At 45.2% G+C, this 17,297-nt stretch overlaps 1 protein-coding gene across 2 annotated transcripts in view; it reads right to left on the bottom strand.

Annotated features, from left to right (window-relative positions):
* Window positions 1-17,093, bottom strand: part of mdfi (MyoD family inhibitor) — a 100,698-nt gene extending 83,605 nt beyond the window's left edge. The window contains exons 1-2 of one of the 2 annotated variants that reach the window (XM_080209762.1): window positions 17,008-17,093; window positions 16,569-16,673 (exon numbers count right to left, since the gene is read on the bottom strand). In XM_080209762.1, the coding sequence (XP_080065888.1) occupies window positions 16,569-16,656 (88 nt within the window). In that variant the 5' untranslated portion in view covers window positions 16,657-16,673; window positions 17,008-17,093. Of the gene's footprint in view, window positions 1-16,568; window positions 16,730-17,007 lie in introns of those variants that run through there. The other variant, XM_080209763.1, reaches the window with a different exon arrangement.
* Window positions 17,094-17,297: the final 204 nt, after the last annotated feature.

Here is a 17,297-nt window from a genome sequence, read left to right as displayed (position 1 = left end):
GAATGGAGTATACAGCAGCTGTGGAACCAATGGGGTTATTGGGGTAAGTATCCTTTCCTTGCTCCATGATATGGAGTTCTATTTTTAGGATGTAAAGGCATATTAGGCACTAAGTCAGTCATTGTTCTGTTATTTGCTGCAGGTTTGATGGGGCCTTTTCTCTTCAATACTTTATAAAATTCAACCTTTTATTCTTAATGAAGCTTAAAGCCAGAGCAATTTCAATTTTGTAAAACTCATTTGTTCCAATTCCACTTTTCGCTCTGTAAAGCCAGCCACTGAAAAGAATGAAAAGAATGGGCCTTTTGCTCAAGTGGATTTTTTCCAAAACTTTGATGTAATTGCAGCGTCAGCTGTATTATGGTGATATTATAGGCGCCATTCTCACAAGTAGTCTCCAGGCATCCCTCAATGTCTTTTTTGTGCCTGAATCAAGGATAATTATGGGTAATTTACAATCTGAATTTCTAAAAGGAGTAATGCACAATTTTTTGTTTAATTTCAGTGATTTTGTTCGAAGCTCTTTTCCATTGTCAGTGTTACTGTTGGGTCGGGGAAAAAAAAATCAAGTATTCAATTTTTTTTCAAAATTGAGAATCTTCAGGGAACACCTAATGCCCACAGAGCAGGACCAGAGAACAGAGCTAAACAAGGAATAATGGCTAAATACACAGAACTTGGGCTTTAAAAAGTTGAATTGAAAGAAGATTGTGACCACTGACCATCTTCACAGATTTCAAGCCTTGAGGAATATTTCCTTAGGGAGTAAGTGTGATCAATTCTTTGAATAGGAAGCTCTGTCTATTACTGATAGGAAATATACAGTAAATGGCAGAACCCTTAAAAGTATTGATAGGCAAAGGGATGTATAGGTAAACAGGTCACTGAAAATGGCCATGCAGGTGGAGAAGGTAGTCAGGAGGGCATATGGCAGGCTTGCCTTCATTGGCCAGGGCACTGAGTTTAAAAATTGGCAAGTCATGTTGCAGCTTTATAGAACCTTAGTTAGGCCACACTTGGAATATAGTGTTCAATTCTGGTCGCCACACTACCAGAAGGATGTGGAGGCTTTGGAAAGGGTACAGAAAAGATTTACCAGGATGTTTCCTGGTATGGACGGCATTAGCTATGGGGAGAGGTTGGAGAAACTTGGTTTGTTTTTACTGGAACAATGGAGGCTGATAGAAGTCTACAAGATTATGAGAGGATTGGACAGAGTGGAAAGTCCCAGCTTTTTCTCAGGGTGGAAGAGTCAATTACTAAGGGGCATAGATTTAAGGAGCGAGAGACCAGGTTTAAAGGAGATGTATGAGGCAGATTTTTTACACAGAGGGTGTGGGTGCCTGGAACTCGCTGCTGGGGGCAGTAATGGAAGCAGATACGATAGTGACTATTAAGGGGCATCTTGACAAATACATGAATAGCATGGGAGTAGAGGGATATGGTCTCCGGAAGGGTAGGGAGGTTTTAGTTAAGTTGGGCAACATGGTTGGTGCAGGCTTGGGGGGCTGAAGGGCCTCTTTGTTTGTTGTCTGGAACAGAGTAAGAACAAGAGACAGGTGCAGAGAAGGCAGCCCCTAGTATTAAACAATTAAAGACCAGCAAGGTTAGACACAAGTTGGAAACAAAGAGTGAAAAGAATATCGCCTATATCAAGCATTGTACCATGTCCTATCAAAGCATGTAAAGCAGTGTGAGGAGACACTAACCTTGAAATACCAGGGGATCTGAGGCATAATGAGGGGTAAATTAGGCTGAAAGAAGCTCAGCACGGGTGAACAATCAGGCAGAACTGGTGACCGGATCCTTGCAACAGAGGCAGGCAGTTTTTCAAACTCAGCAGAAACCTGGATTGGTTTAAGAGGCCCCCCCTTAAACCCAATGTTTGCTCTGGGGATGTAGAGATGGGACAAGGTCAGACACTGCGGTTCTAAATGACCCAACGGGGGTGGATGAGTGCAGAGGTGAGCTGGTTAGAAGGTCTGTCTCAGCTCTCTGGAACTTAGTTACTAATACACTATCACAGTTATTAAATCCTCTGTCCCTTGCTGTTACAACCTGCTTGGTTTCACCCAGACTACTCCCTTTGTTTTACAAACTTGACTTTGCCCTTCAGACTTATAAATGTATCGGTATCTGCTTCCTAGTGTTGGTTCAAAGCCCTATCTTCAAAGCCTTAGTGATTATTTTCCAAACCTCGCTGGATTCCGGGGAAGTGCCGGAAGATTGGAAAACGGCTAATGTTACACCACTGTTTAAAAAGGGTAGCAGACAAAAGGCAGGGAATTATAGGCCGGTTAGTTTAATGTCTGTTGTAGGAGAAATGCTTGAATCCGTCATCAAAGAGGAAATAGCGAGGCATCTTGAGAAGAATTGTTTGATAGAGCAGATGCAGCACGGATTAGTTAAGGGGAAGTCGTGTCTGACGAATTTATTGGAGTTCTATGAGGATGTGTCTAGTGCGGTGGATGGAGGGGAACCGGTGGATGTGGTGTTTCTCGATTTTCAGAAGGCGTTTGGTAAGGTGCCGCACAAAAGGTTGTTACAGAAGGTTAGGGGGCATGGAGTTGGGGGTAGGGTGTTAGCGTGGATAGGGGATTGGCTGTCAAATAGGAGGCAGAGAGTGGGTGTCAATGGGTGCTATTCGGATTGGCGGCTGGTGACTAGTGGAGTGCCCCAGGGATCGGTCCTGGGGCCTCAGATATTTACCATTTATATAGATGATCTGGAGGAGGGAACCGAGTGTAAGGTGTTGAAATTTGCTGATGACACAAAGATAAATGGAACAGCAAATTGTGTGGAGGGTGTAGAAAGTCTGCAGAGGGATCTAGATAGGCTGAGCGAGTGGGCGAGGACCTGGCAGATGGAATACAATGTTGGCAAGTGTGAGGTTATCCACTTTGGCAGGAATAATAGTAGGAAGGACTACTACTTACAGGGCAAAAAGCTGCAGCATGCTACGGTGCAGAGGGACCTGGGGGTCCTTGTGCATGAGTTGCAAAAACCCAGCTTGCAGGTGCAGCAGGTGGTCAGGAAGACAAATGGGATGCTGGCCTTCATAGCGAGGGGGATTGAATATAAAAGTAGGGAGGTCTTGCTGCAGCTGTATAGGGCATTGGTGAGGCCGCAGCTGGAGTACTGTGTGCAGTTTTGGTTGCCGCACTTGCACAAGGGTATTTTGGCCTTGGAGGGAGTGCAGAGGAGGTTCACTAGGCTGATACCGGAGTTGAGGGGGTTGAGCTATGAAGAGAGGCTGAATAGACTGGGCTTGTACTCGTTAGAGTTTAGAAGGCTGAGGGGGGATCTTATTGAGGCGTATAAGATGATGAAAGGGATGGATAGGGTAGAGGTGGAGAGGTTCTTCCCGCTCAGAAAGGACAGCAGGACTAGAGGGCACAGCCTCAAGATAAGGGGGGAGGGGTGCAGTTTAGAACAGAGTTGAGGAGGAACTTCTTCACTCAAAGGGTGGTGAATCTCTGGAATTCTCTGCCCGTTGAAGTGGTGGAGACTACCTCGCTAAATATATTTAAGACGCGGGTAGATAGGTTTTTGGTAGGCAAGGGGATTAAGGGTTATGGGGAGAAAGCGGGAAAGTGGAACTGATCCACTTCAGATCAGCCATGATCTTATTGAATGGCGGGGCAGGCTCGAAGGGGTAGATGGCCTACTCCTGCTCCTATTTCTTATGTTCTTATGTTCACTTGGACACTAGTCCCAGTCCAGTTTGAATGTAAAGTTTATTAGCCACAAGTAAGGCTTATATTAACACTGCAATGAAGTTACTGTGAAATTCCCCTAATTACCACAATCCAATACCTGTTTGGGTCAATGCACCCTAACCAGCACGTCTTTCAGACTGTGGGAGGAAACCGGAGCACCCGGAGGAAACCCACACAGGCAGGGGAAAAGGTGCAAACTCCGCACAGACACTCAAGCAAGCCGGGAATCGACCTCAGGTCCCTGGCGCTATGAAGCAGCAGTGCTAACCACTGTGGTGCTGTGCCACCCTTATGGAGTCTGCCCCAATAGAACATCTTGTGTTTTTCTCAGTCCCTGATGAATGAAAACCCTCTCGCCTACTCCTCGACACCTCAAAAACTTCAGTCTGTTTGTCCTGAAGCACATTTATTTATGGCTCCATTAATAATCCAGAGATTATTATCTTCAAGGTTCTACTTTTTTAATTTGGACCCAACTCCTCTTACACCCTCAGCAGTTCCTCATTCCTAATACAACCTTCACCGGTTGCTACATGGACCATAAAAATGGTATTGTATCCCTTCCACACCACGTTCTCCTCAGCTCCCCATTCCTACTTGCAAACAACTTAAATCATTATCCACTGGGTGTGGATCCTTCCTTCGATGAGAACATTAAAACATTTGTCTTTAACACTGGCACCGGGCGGGCAAAACAACCAATGTCAGAGATCCCAGTTTCCGCTGCAGAGAGAAGGGTATCTATCCTCCTGTTAGATTCTGTTGTGGGAATTTTACCGTCCCACCTCCACAAGAATCAAAGCGGGTGAGGGGCAGACCATGGAAAGGTCCATTGACCCCAGACGGGATCTTATGGTTTCGGAATGAGCGAGTGTGTTTTATGGACCAACTCCCTCTAGTTTCTAGTGAATCTGAAGCACAACTAGCAGCTCACTTCAAAGAGGCCTTTCTGGATGCAGCTATAGAGGGAGCTTTACTCTGTATCTAACGCCATGCTGTATCTGCCTTGGGAGTGTTTGATGGGGACAGTGTAAAGGGAGGTTTATTCTGTATCTAATCCATACTGAAGACTATCCTGGGAGTGTTTGATGGGGGCAGTGTAGAAGGAGCTTTACTCTGTATCTCATACCATGCTGTACCTGTCCTGGGAGTGTTTGATGGGAGGACAGTGTAGAGGGAGCTTTACTCTGTATCTCATACCATGCTGTACCTGTCCTGGGAGTGTTTGATGGGGACAGTGTAGAGGGAGCTTTACTCTGTATCTAACCCCGTGCTGTACCTGTCCTGGGAGTGTTTGATGAGGACAGTGTAGAGGGAGCTTTACTCTGTATCTAACCCCGTGCTGTACCTGTCCTGGGGAGTGTTTGATGGGGACAGTGTAGAGGGAGCTTTACTCTGTATCTAACCCCATGCTGTACCTGTCCTGGGAGTGTTTGATGGGCATGATGCGGATGTGTCGGCGTTGGACTGGGGTAAACACAGTAAAAAGTCTGACAACTTCAGGTTTAAGTCCAACCGATTTATTTGATAGTAAACTCACTAGCTTTCGGGTTAGCCCCTTCGTCAGGTGAATGGAGAGCTCTGGCCTCAGACAGAGCATATAAAGCACAGACAGTTTACAGGTTACTGATTAGAATGCAAATCTTTACACCTAACCTGTATCTAACCCTGTGCTGTACCTTATCCAAGATTAATGTTAAAATTAACAACCATTCTATTTCTGTGCTCCCACCTCTCATCAAGATGAGCACAAAACTCAAAAATAAACAAAGTTCTGTTTGCAATCAAGTCTTAATCCTTCCAAAACAGGAAATTGGTTCTTGGCAGCATGCGTGTCGGTGAGGGCCCCTCAGAACCAGGCTGTCACTCGACTCTGTCAATCGCCTCGAGCCTGGCATCGGCACGTTAATTACCGCCAATCCCAGAAAACAAAATATTTAGTTGTTTGCTTTTCACATTCTTCTCGCACAGAGACTTCCAAACTGAAACCTCGGGAAGCACAACGCTTCATCTGTTTAGAAATAGGCTGCTTAATTCCTCTGGGAACACCAACAAATCGGCACAGTTTTAATGTCAAAAGTCAGGAGAGAAACCGGGGTTAGATTGCCTTTTCCAAAGTATTTGGAGAAATGTATTTCTCTGCCCTCCTCTCACAGTTACTCACTGGCTTTTACTGTGGACACTGACCTTTTGTTGCTTCCTGTCTTCATGCGAGGCTTTGAGTGGCCACTGGCCTCAGGCTGTTCCTCTGTGATAGGCATCACTGTGGATTCTGCCATCAGCCAGCTGTCCCAGTATTGCCAGCAGGACCAGGAACCCTGGCTGAATGTTCCCAGAATATGAAAACCATTTCCATCAGCCCACCTTAGACCAGTCCTATTAGAACAGGACAGAAGCTGGAACCTTGCAGATCCTATGTTCAGTATTGCCAGTACTCACACACACTCATTTCGGTTATCGGGAATCACTTTTTTAACCATGACATGAAGGATGTAAGAGTAGAAGTAGGCCATTCGGCCCATCAAGGCTGCACTGCCATCCAATGAGATCATGGCTGATCTAATGTGATAATCCTCAACTCCACTTTCCTGTCTTATCCCCGTAACCCTCGATTCCCTTCCTGATTAAAAATCAGTCTATCTCAGCTTTGAACATAATACACAAATGATAATGATTTTTAAGGAGCGTCTAGACAAATATATGAAGAGGATGGGGAGAGAGGAATACGGCCCCAGGAAGGGTAGGGGGTTTTAATTCAGACGGGCAGCGTGGTCGGTGCAGGCTTGGAGGACCAAAGGCCCTGTTCGGGTGCTGTAATTTTCTTTGTTCTAAACTACATTGTAGAACTTTGTTCTAAACCCTCAGCCCTCTGCAGTAAAGAATTCTATAGATGGAACGAAATTCCACCCAGTTTTATATAAAACTCTTCCATGTAGACAGAGCAGAGTGATGTGGCAGGGTCAGTCACTGCTCAGTGAGGAGGCTCCATCTTGCAAGTTAATGATCAGGGTTTCAGATCCCATTCCAGAGAGTTGGGAATTAGAATCCAGCCTGACAAATCGGTGCAGTACTGAGGGAGCTGTTGTTCTGTGGATGAGCCGATGGGCAGAATTTTACAACAAAAATTTGAAGTGTCCAGTTAGTGTGAAAACGGGAGAGTTATAGATTTGTTTTTTGGGTGAGTTTTTGCTCCCAATCTCAGGCACACAGCACATGGGAAAATGGCCTAGAGTGTTTCCAGCTGCTACAGGCAATGGGTGGGGCTAAGCTCTACCAGCAGCAGAGAGAGCTAGTGCGCATGTGCTGACCTCTGTGTCTACGCAATTCCAACTGCATAAGGCTTACAGAGAGAGAGAAGGAGAGAGATCTGTCGGGCCTCTGCTGTTGCAGCCAGCATCAACTCAGCCAACCTGGCACAACCACAGGGGCTCACGGGGGCCAACTGCAAGCCCCACACCACTTGGAAAGGTTGCCCCCGCCACCCAGAATGATTGCGCCCCCCTCCCCCTAACAATTGCAATGCAGAATGCCTAGCATGCACACCCCCCCTTCCCGATCGGGCCACCCCAGCCTGGCCCTGCCACTGCTGGCCCCTCCCTTGTGGGCCCCATGCCTCTCCATAGGCCCTGCCTCTCCTGGCCTGCCTCCCGGCATTGCTCACCAGGCAGTGCCAAGGTGCCAGGCTGGCACTGCCCAAGGGGCACCCCGTTTGCTCTCAGCTTCTGGTTCAACCGGTGGCACCAACATGACAGTTCCCCATTGCTGGGGACCAGGTGTTTTCCTCGCTGGGGGAGAACATTTCCTGGCAAGGGCCACAAAGGCAAGTGAGGCCGGACCACTGAGTGCCAGGCTCGCTAAAAACATGGAAACAAATATTATAATAAATTTAAATAATTTATTCAGCCTCTTGCTGTAAATGGGTGAGAGGCTAACCTCACTGGAAATCTAGTTCTGGTATCATGGTGAGAGCTGGAAAATCGGGCGCGATCCTGATGTCTCAGTCCTTGTGCGGTTTTACTGGCTCACTCCGCCCCTCGATGGGTGCGGCGAGTCGGTAAAATCACAGCCGAAAACTCAAAGCACCCCTTCCCCCGCTCACTGGAGGCTGTAAAGATCCATGACATTGTTCAGGTAAGAGCAGGAGATCTCTCTCTCTCTCTCTCTCTCGTGCAAGGTCTATCTCTGACTCAATACCAGGAGTAACTGGGATAATCTCTGATCATTATTACACCACAGTTTGTGGGAACTTGCTCTGTGCCTAGTCACCGCTGCGTTTCCTACATTACAATGCTTGCTACATTACTTGTTTGGGTGTTAAGCGCTTTGAGATTTCCAGCAATGTTTAAAAGAATTTTCTTCTCCAGTCAGAAGGCCGGTCACTATCACTAACCCTTGACCTGGCTCTCAGTGCGGACGATATCAGTGTGGGTGTGGCTGGTTCATCATTGATTTCAGTGGTGCACAAGCTGCACCACGTCAGAATCTAGAATAGGATCTCTACAGCGCAGAAGAGGCCATTCGGCCCCTCGAATAGTGTGAATAGACTTTGAATAGTGTGGAGGAGCAGAGGGATCTAGGTGTATGTGTACATAGATCCCTGAAAGTTGGGAATCAAGTAGATAAGGTTGTTAAGAAGGCATACGGTGTCTTGGCGTTTATTGGTAGGGGGATTGAATTTAGGAGTCGCAGCGTCATGATGCAACTGTACACAACTCTGGTGCGGCCGCACTTGGAGTACTGTGTGCAGTTCTGGTCCCCACATTACAGGAAGGATGTGGAGGCTTTGGAGAGGGTGCAGAGGAGGTTTACCAGGATGTTGCCTGGTATGGAGGGGAGGTCCTATGAGGAGAGACTGAGGGATTTGGGGTTGTTTTCGCTGGAAAGAAGGAGGCTAAGAGGGGATCTTATTGAAACGTATAAGATGATTAGAGGTTTAGATAGGGTGGATAGTGATAGCCTTTTTCCTCGGATGGTGAATGCTAGCACGAGGGGGCATGAATTTAAATTAAGGGGGGGGTAGTTATAGGACGGATGTCAGGGGTAGGTTCTTTACCCAGAGGGTGGTGAGGAATTGGAATGCCCTGCCTGCTGCGGTTGTAAATGCGCCTAGTTTGGGGGCGTTTAAGAGATCTATGGATAGATTTATGGACGAAAAGGGATTGGTTTAGATTTGTGGGTCAGTGTTTTTTTTTAAAAAACCTGGTCGGCGCAAAATCGTGGGCCGAAGGGCCTGTTCTGCACTGTAATGTTCTATGTTCTATGTTCGAGTCTGCACCTAATCTCCGACAGCGTGTCTTACCCAGGCACATATACTGTGGCTAATCCAGCTAACCGGCACATCTTTCAGACTGTGGGAGGAGATCGGAGCGCCTGGAGGAAACCCATGCAGACACGGGGAGAATTTGCAGACTCCACACAGACTGCTTCTTCAAAGCAGTGCAGTGGGATCTTCTACCTCTGCTTGAGAGAGTGAGCAGGGGTTCAGTTTAAGATTTCACCTGAAAGGCAGCATTTGTGACAGTGCAGCACTCCCTCTGTCCTGCACTGGGGTTTTACCCTTGATCTTGATGGTCAGCTATCGTAATGTGGACCCACAACACCGAAGCTCAGGCAGTCAGCCCCTGAGCCATGAGTAATAGCTCCAAAAACATGGACATGCAGCATATTTCCACCAGATAGATATGACATGAAAATAATTTGAGAGCAGATTGCTCCACATTATGTGTATGTGAAAAGCAAAAAAGATCTGTATTTAATTAGCCTTCAGGCACCAATCCATGATTGGAACTCTCTGTGACTAATTTAAGATAACTCACTTTTTCTCTGGTGATTTCTCCCTTCCCTCCTCCAGTTATTATCCCTCATTTTGTTGATTCTACACTTTTCAGCAGCGAACCTCAAGTGCTTTTTTTTATTCATTTGTGGGACATGGACTATTCTCTCTTCCACCTTCTTCCTTCAGGAAAAAGATACAAAAGCCTGACGTCACGTACCGACCGACACAAGAACAGCTTCTTCCCTGCTGCTGTCAGACTTTTGAATGGACCTACCTCGCATTAAGTTGATCTTCCTCTACACCCTAGCTGCAATTGTAACATTTTATTCTGCATTCTCTCATTTCCTTCTCTATGAATGGTATGTTTTGTCTGTATAGTGTGCAAGAAACTATACTTCTCACCATATGCTAATACATGTGACAATAATGAATCAAGTCAAATCAAATGGGTGTCACTGGCTGGCCAGCATTTATTGCCCATCCCTAGTTGCCCTTGAGAAGGTGGTGGTGAGCTGCCTTCTTGAATCGCTGCAGTTCACGTGCTGTGGGTTGACCCACAATGCCGTTAGGGACCAAATACCAGAATTTTGACTCAGCGACTGTGAAGGAATGGTGACATATTTCCAACACAGATTTGAGGTAATTGAGAAAAAGAATCAGAGATTAAGGGGTTTTATTTTATATACCATGCTCTCATGATCCGGAACCCACTTCCTGAAACAGCAGCGGAAGCAAATTCAACAGTAACTTCCGAAAGGGATTAAACCAATTGGATAAATACTGGAGAAGAATTGTGTCCAGGACTATGGGGAAGGAGCAGGCAAGTAGATGGATTGGATAGCGCTGTCAGGTCACAGCATCTCTCTCTGTGTGCTGGGCCATCTGATTGCAAACAGTTTAAGTAGGGAAATTTAGAAATCTCCAGAAAAAAGTCAAGGTTTGTAGAACACTTTAATCGATTTAGGTGAAGACAAACAGTTTTTACAGAAGTGCAGGAAGCTTAACAGGCCAAATGCACTGGCAATGAGAGCTAAAATCAGGAATAATAGTAAAAATTTAAAATGATAGCTCTTTATCTGAATCCATGAAGCATTTGTAAGATAGATGAGCTAGTGTCATAGATGGAGATAAATATCTTTGATCTAATAGCCATTACACAGATGAGGTTGCAAGATGACCAACTTAATGTTCCATTTCAAAAAGACAGACTAGTTGGAAAAGGAAGGATTAGGGTATCCCTGATAATAAAGGATGATGTAGGGATAGTCGTAGAGAAGGATCTTGACTTGGAAAAGCAGGAATAGAATCAGTACAGGTGGAGGTAAGGAACAACAAGGGTCAGATCATGTCAGTGGGAGTAAGCTCCAGGCAGCCGAACCCTTTAACAGGGGCCTGGACGTCCTGAGGAGTGGCAGTTACAGCTGGATTGTCACCCTGCTCCGACTCTTCTCTGTCAATCCAGAGATCCGCATTTCTGGCAGGGACTCCCACTCCAAGCTTCCTCAGAAATGTGGAGAGTACAGTGCCTGGAAGAACTTCATCATAGCCACGAGGGTTGGGGAAAAGACAAGAAATTTATTTTTTTTAATGGCAGCACTTTCCATATTTAAGAAAGTGAAGAGCTTAAATGTTCCATATTTGAAAAGCCACAGAGAGAAGATAAGTGTGCAAAGGGGTGGAGTGGGTAAGGTAAGTGGGTCTAGTGAAAGGTAGACATGGGGGCAGTTGAGTAGAATGGCAGCTGGATGAGGATGCAGGTCGGAGGGGGGATAGTGGGGCTGGGAGGGTTATCAGTTTTTGGAGGCTAGTTAGTTCAAAGTCGGGAGGTCAAAGGTTGGGGATATCAGGTCAGATTGGGAGTTGGGGTGACAGATTGAGGGGTCAGTTCTGCATTACCCAGGATTTAGATTAGGATTTTTCTGTTTAATATTTTCTGGACAGCTTTTCAGGTAATCACATCAGAACCAACAGATCTCCGTCTCTCAGTTGGAGACTTTTACACAGATTCCCAGGGAATACGAGAAGTTCAAACATCCCGGGCAATTCCCATGGAGTCAGTGAGCTGGGAATCCTGAGGGGTCTTTAAATGCATCTTCCAGCAATCCGGAGAGTGGAAGATCTGGGCCAGAGTATTAGTCAAGAAAAATGGAGCCTCTGACAAAGTTAATGCAGCATGTGTGAGGGAACTTTCATCTTTATATAGGCTGGACAAATCAATTCTTCGAACACAAACACAAATAAAGCTAATTAGATAGTTATCTGGTGGTGTGTTGGTTAAGGTTCAACTGGGAAAACGAATTGAAAGATTTCAAGAAGAAATTAGAAAGAGTTCTTGGAGCTAAAGGGATATTGCGGAATGGGGAGGAGGAGTGGGGGGCGGGGGGGGAGGGAGAGGGGGAGGCAGGATCAGGATATTGAACTTGATAGTTAGCCATGTTCATAATCAATGGCGGAGCACGCTTGAAGGGCTGAATGGCCTCCTGCTTCTAGTTTCTATCTGACAGTGGATAAACAGTGGAAAACTTTTAAAGAAACGATTCAAAATTCTTAATGAAAATATATTCCATTGAGGAACAAAAAGCAATCCATCCACAACTGGCTGAAGAATTTGGGATTGAAAGCAGAGGCTGGGAAAGAATAGGAGCAGATCCTCAGGCTTGGAAAAGCCTAAGAAACTGGCAAAGGCTGTAAAGAAAAGGAAAAATAGAACGAGAGGAAACTGGCAAAGTATAAAATCAGAGCTTTTCCAAATCAGTAACATGGAAGGGAGCAGCACGAGTAAATGTTGGTCCCTTCGAGGAGAAACTATAGTGGGGAGAAAGGACAGGCTGTGACATTAAACAAATATTTTGCACGTGTCCACAATGCAGAAGGCACTATAAAGCATAGTGGGGACCTGAGAGCTAATGAGGACACACAGGGTAGCTAATTCAATGGCTGTAGTATATTTGGATAAGGTGTTCCATAATATTTTGTAACATAAGATCTGGGTTTATGGGATTGGGAGTGAAAGATTAGCATGGATTGAGGACTGGGTAATGGACAGGAAGCAGAGAGTAGGGATAAAAGGGGCATTGAGATGGCAGGAGACTGCAACCTGTGATGAGCCTCAGGGATCAGTGCTGGGACTCAGCTATCTGTGGTCTACTTTAATGACTTCGGTGAGGAGATGGAGAGTAATGCATGGATCCAAGTTTGTTGAGAATACAAACCTTGGTGAGAAATTAAGCTGTGTGGGGCAAACCAAAATGCTGCAAAGAGATACAGACAGGTAAGTGAATGGGAATTACGGTGCAGATATGGAGGGCTGGTAGTGGAATATTATCACTGCATCAGTAATCCAGGGACCCAGGGAACATAAACCCGAAAAAGACAATCTGGAATTGAAAGCTAGTTTCAGTGATGGTGAACCATGAAGCTAATATTGATTGCTGTTAAAACCCATCTGATTCACTAATGTCCTTTAGGGAAGGAAATCTGACATCCTTACCTGGTCTGACCTACATGTGACTCCAGTCCCACAGCAATGAGGTTTTTTTTTCATTTGTGGGACATGGCCATCGCTGGCTGGGCCAGCATTTATTGCCCATCCCTAGGTGCCCTTAAGAAGGTGGTGGTGAGCTGCCTTCTTGGATCGTTGCAGTCCATTTGCTGTGGGTTGACCCCCAATGCCATTAGGGGGGCCCTTTGAAATGGTATGGCAAGCCACTCAGTTCAAGGGCAATTGGACAACAAATGCTGGACCAGCCAGCGATGCCCACATCTCAGAAAAGAATTAAAAAATATGGAATATAACCTCGGAAAATGTGAGACTATCCAATTTGGTAAGATGAATAGAAAATCAGAATTTGGTGTAATGAATTTTAAATATCTTTGATTTGCGTGTCCATGTGCAAGATATCCAGTTGTCCTCCATTGCAAGACTGACCAATATTCTCGGCAATTTAGAAGAATGAGATGTGATCTTATTGAAATATTCAAGGTTTTGAAGGGCTTTGACAGGATTGATGCTGAGAGGTTGTTTCCACTGGCTGAATAGATTGGAATGAGGGGAGATAAACTCAGAATAAAACAGCAATCATTTAGGAGGGGTGAAGATTAACTTCTTCACTCGGGGCTTGTGAACCTTTGGAATTTTCCACCATCGGAGGGCTGTGGATCTCTGGTGTCGAGTATGTTTAGGAAGGAGATGGATTGATTTTTGGACTCTGGGGGAATCGAGGATTTGGAGACTGGGCAAGGAAGTAGGGTTGAGGGAGATTAGCCACGAACTTACTCAATGTCTTGAGTTACATCACCAGGTCAGAGTGTGAATATCAGAGCACATGATTCCTGGTGTTGACCAATTGAGTTACAAGGAAAGATTGAAGAAACTTTCCCTCCTTGAAAGGAAATGAAATTGAGAGGACCTTATAAGGTTGAAAAGAAAGTAAAAGGGGCACAGTCGTTAACACCAAGAATTGATTCATGTTATGCCTGAATATTATAACAATGGGACACAGTTTAGAATGGGGAAAGGATAGTCAGGAAGGATTTCACAGAGAGAGAGGTTAACACTTAGAATGGGTCCAAAGTAAAGTTTATTTATTAGTCACAAGTGGGCTTACATTAACACTGCAATCTTCTAGTCACCACTCTCTGGTGACTGTTCAGGTACACCGAGAGAAAATTTAGCACACCAAAGTACCTAACTAATATATCATTCAGACTGTGGGAGGAAACCAGAGCACGTGGAGGAAACCCACACTGACATGGGGAGAACGTGCAGATTCCACACAGACAGTGACCCAAACTGGGAATTGAACCCGGGTCCTTGGTGGTGTGGGCCAGCAGTGCTAACCACCGTGCCATTAACAACAGAAATTGCACCAACGCTACACCTTTTAAAATGACAAGCGTTCTAAGGAGCTTCACAACAGACAATCAAACAGAATCTGACACTGAACCACATGAGAATGTATTAAGACAAGTTATCAAAATCTTGATAGGTTTTAAGAGGAGCTTGAAGAAGGAGAAAAAGGTAAAATGGGGAATTCTAAAATGGTGAATGGTGGAGGGAATTCCAGAGCTTAGAGTTTGGGCAACTGGAGACATTGTGAGTGATTAAAGGCCAGAATTTCAGGAGTGTAGAGCTCGGAGTGGAAGGTGGTATTTGGGGAGATGTTCGCCCTTGGGTGAATGAATTAAGATGGCTGATATGGTTCTGAAATCAGGTTAAAGTCCAACAGGTTTATCTGGTAGCACGAGCTTTCAGAGCACTGCTCCTTCATTTAGGTGAGAGAGCAGCGCTCCAAAAGCTTGTGCCACTAAATAAACCTGTTGGACTTTAACCTGGTGTTGCGAGACTTCTTACTGTGTTTACCCCAGTCCAACGCCGACATCTCCACATCAGGGTTCTGAAATATTGGACAATTGGTGAAACCTGTGGGGATGACTCCTCAGGTAGCAACCCCTTAGATACAGTTGGTGTCTCTATATTTCAATGGTAATCAGACACAAGACACTGTTGCCAAGTTGATGAACAGAATAAACAAATGCAGCAAAATAAGAATGAATGTGTCCAGGAAATGTTGATGTTGCTCAGACAGAAATGAAAATAGTAACACATCAGAAAGAGACAGAACAGTTCCTGTCAGTGAATACCCCCACAGCCTGACCCCCTATAATCCTGGGTAAGAATGCAACGTGATGGTTGGATCATATATCAACACATTTTTGGATTTTAATTTAAAAAATGGCACACATTTATACAATTCCTTTCACAACATCCCCGAGTGCTCAACCGCCAACACACTTCTTTTGGAAGATAGACACTGTTGCAACGTAGGAATTGTCGCAGCCAATAGCACACAGCAAGATCCCACAGATAGAACTTAGATTAATAACCGGATAATGTGTTTTCGATGTCAATTGAGGGATAAATATTGATGTATATTTATTGAGTATTTAATGGTGTTTAGGTGCTGGGCATTAACTGGAGGCTCCCCCGCTCCCCCCGCCAGGCTGAAACTGTGGTTGTTGAGTTTGGAGGTGCATGCTTGTAATTTTATCTCTGAGAATAAAAAGCTCCAGTTCTTTCTGATTTCTACAACAAAGTGGGGAGAACCCCTCAATTCTCTCCAATGCAGTGTACTGGGATGTTTTACAAATTAGACAGGGCGTTGACTGTGTATCTCCTATCCCAGTACTGCGCTATAGTCTGGAGTATTCACTCAAGTCTTTGGAATCAGATCACTCAGATTCAGCTGGCAAACAGTTAAATGGCTCATCTCTGTGGACCCTCGCTCACATCCAATCAAATCCTACTCAGCTCTGAACTCTCACAGATAGAATATCTGATTTTACATCCAAAAGACAGACAAACTTCCAAACGTTTCTGCGTTTTCAACTACACATTTCCAGAAACTTTAAAAACACAAGTTGGATGCAATCATGTTTGGAGCATGTCTATGGGTGTGTGTTGGGTGTGCCCTGTGTGTCTTTGTAGCTGTGTGTCTGTCTATAGGTTTGTATATATTTACACATTAGATGGTATATCCTATGGTGTGTGTCCATCCCATACTGGTCTGTTTCTGAGTCGGTGTGTACATTTCTATACGCTGAAAGATCTCTGAAAGATCTGATTGTGCAAACGAGTGGGTTTTTATGGTGAAACCAGAAAATGCCAGAAGTATTCAGCAGGCCAGGCAGAGTTTCTGTTTTGTATCTGTGTTCTATGTGTCTGGCCTTGTACTATTTGTCTGTGTCTCAGTGTCAGGATTTATGTTGTGTGTGCTGAGGTAAATATGCTTCAGTTGTTAGTAGGTGTATTGTACAGGGTCTGTGTGTATATACATTTCTTGCTGACCCTGTCTCTGAGTTCAGTGAGTGTTCCATGTGGATTTTTGTCTTTTTCTCACTGTCTGGGATGATTTATTCTAGTTTAATCTTTTCTGGGCAGCCAGTCTATCTCCAAACTGTACCTCTCTCAGTTTCTGCCTCTGTGTGTGTGTGTGTGTCTAACTCAATAGGTGTATCTCTCTGTCTCTCTGACCCTCCCGCTGGCTGTGCGGCCGCTCGGCCCTGCTCCTTACCTCTGTCCCGGGACGGTTGGATCCCTGCTGCTGTGGATGGTGACTCCTGTCCTTGGTGACCGCAGCACTTGCTGTTATCCCGAGACATTGAGACATCTGGTGTGACTGGAAGCGGAATGTGCAGACTGAGTAAAGCTGCAGTGTTAACCCGACCCTTTCACTCTGTCCCACACAAATCTCAGCCGCCCCACTCAGATTAATAACTTGTCCAAACTCGAAGCAGTCTGCGCTAGGATTCTGGGATGACTCTAAACTCCACTCGCCAGAAACTTTCTCCACTCTTTGAATGAATCATGCAGCTTTTAATTGATTTAATCTCATCGATTTCTGAGCTAAAACAAAGTGTCATTCAATTATTTAGACAACTTTTAAGTTTACAAAAAAACTTTTTTGGTTTTCAAAAAAGAAGACTTGTAACTTTTTTTCCTCCAAAACTTACTGGAAGTTGAGTGTCTCTGTTCAGTTTTTGTTCAGTTCCCTGATTTGTGCCTCTCTCTGAGCTGCGGCTGCCTCAGGCTGGAGCGATTGGAGATGAAACTTTCTGTGAGTTGAGTGGCCCCTTCACTCTCCGCCTCTCTCTCTCTCCCCGAAGCTTCTCTCCTTCTGTCTCTCTGCTGAGTAAGGGGCGGAAATCGCCAGCACTGCGGATTTCTCAGCTTCCTCCAGCAGGATCTGCAAAACTGACAGTGATTCCCCCAGTCTCAGGGACAGAGTGGCTGAAAAATCAGA

Source organism: Carcharhinus amblyrhynchos, chromosome 22, assembly GCF_965287045.1.
Source record: "Carcharhinus amblyrhynchos chromosome 22, sCarAmb.v2.hapA, whole genome shotgun sequence".
In the NCBI taxonomy this organism is placed as follows: domain Eukaryota; kingdom Metazoa; phylum Chordata; class Chondrichthyes; order Carcharhiniformes; family Carcharhinidae; genus Carcharhinus; species Carcharhinus amblyrhynchos.
Note: the sequence above shows the minus strand (reverse complement) of the source record. Positions and strands in the feature narration are given on the sequence as shown.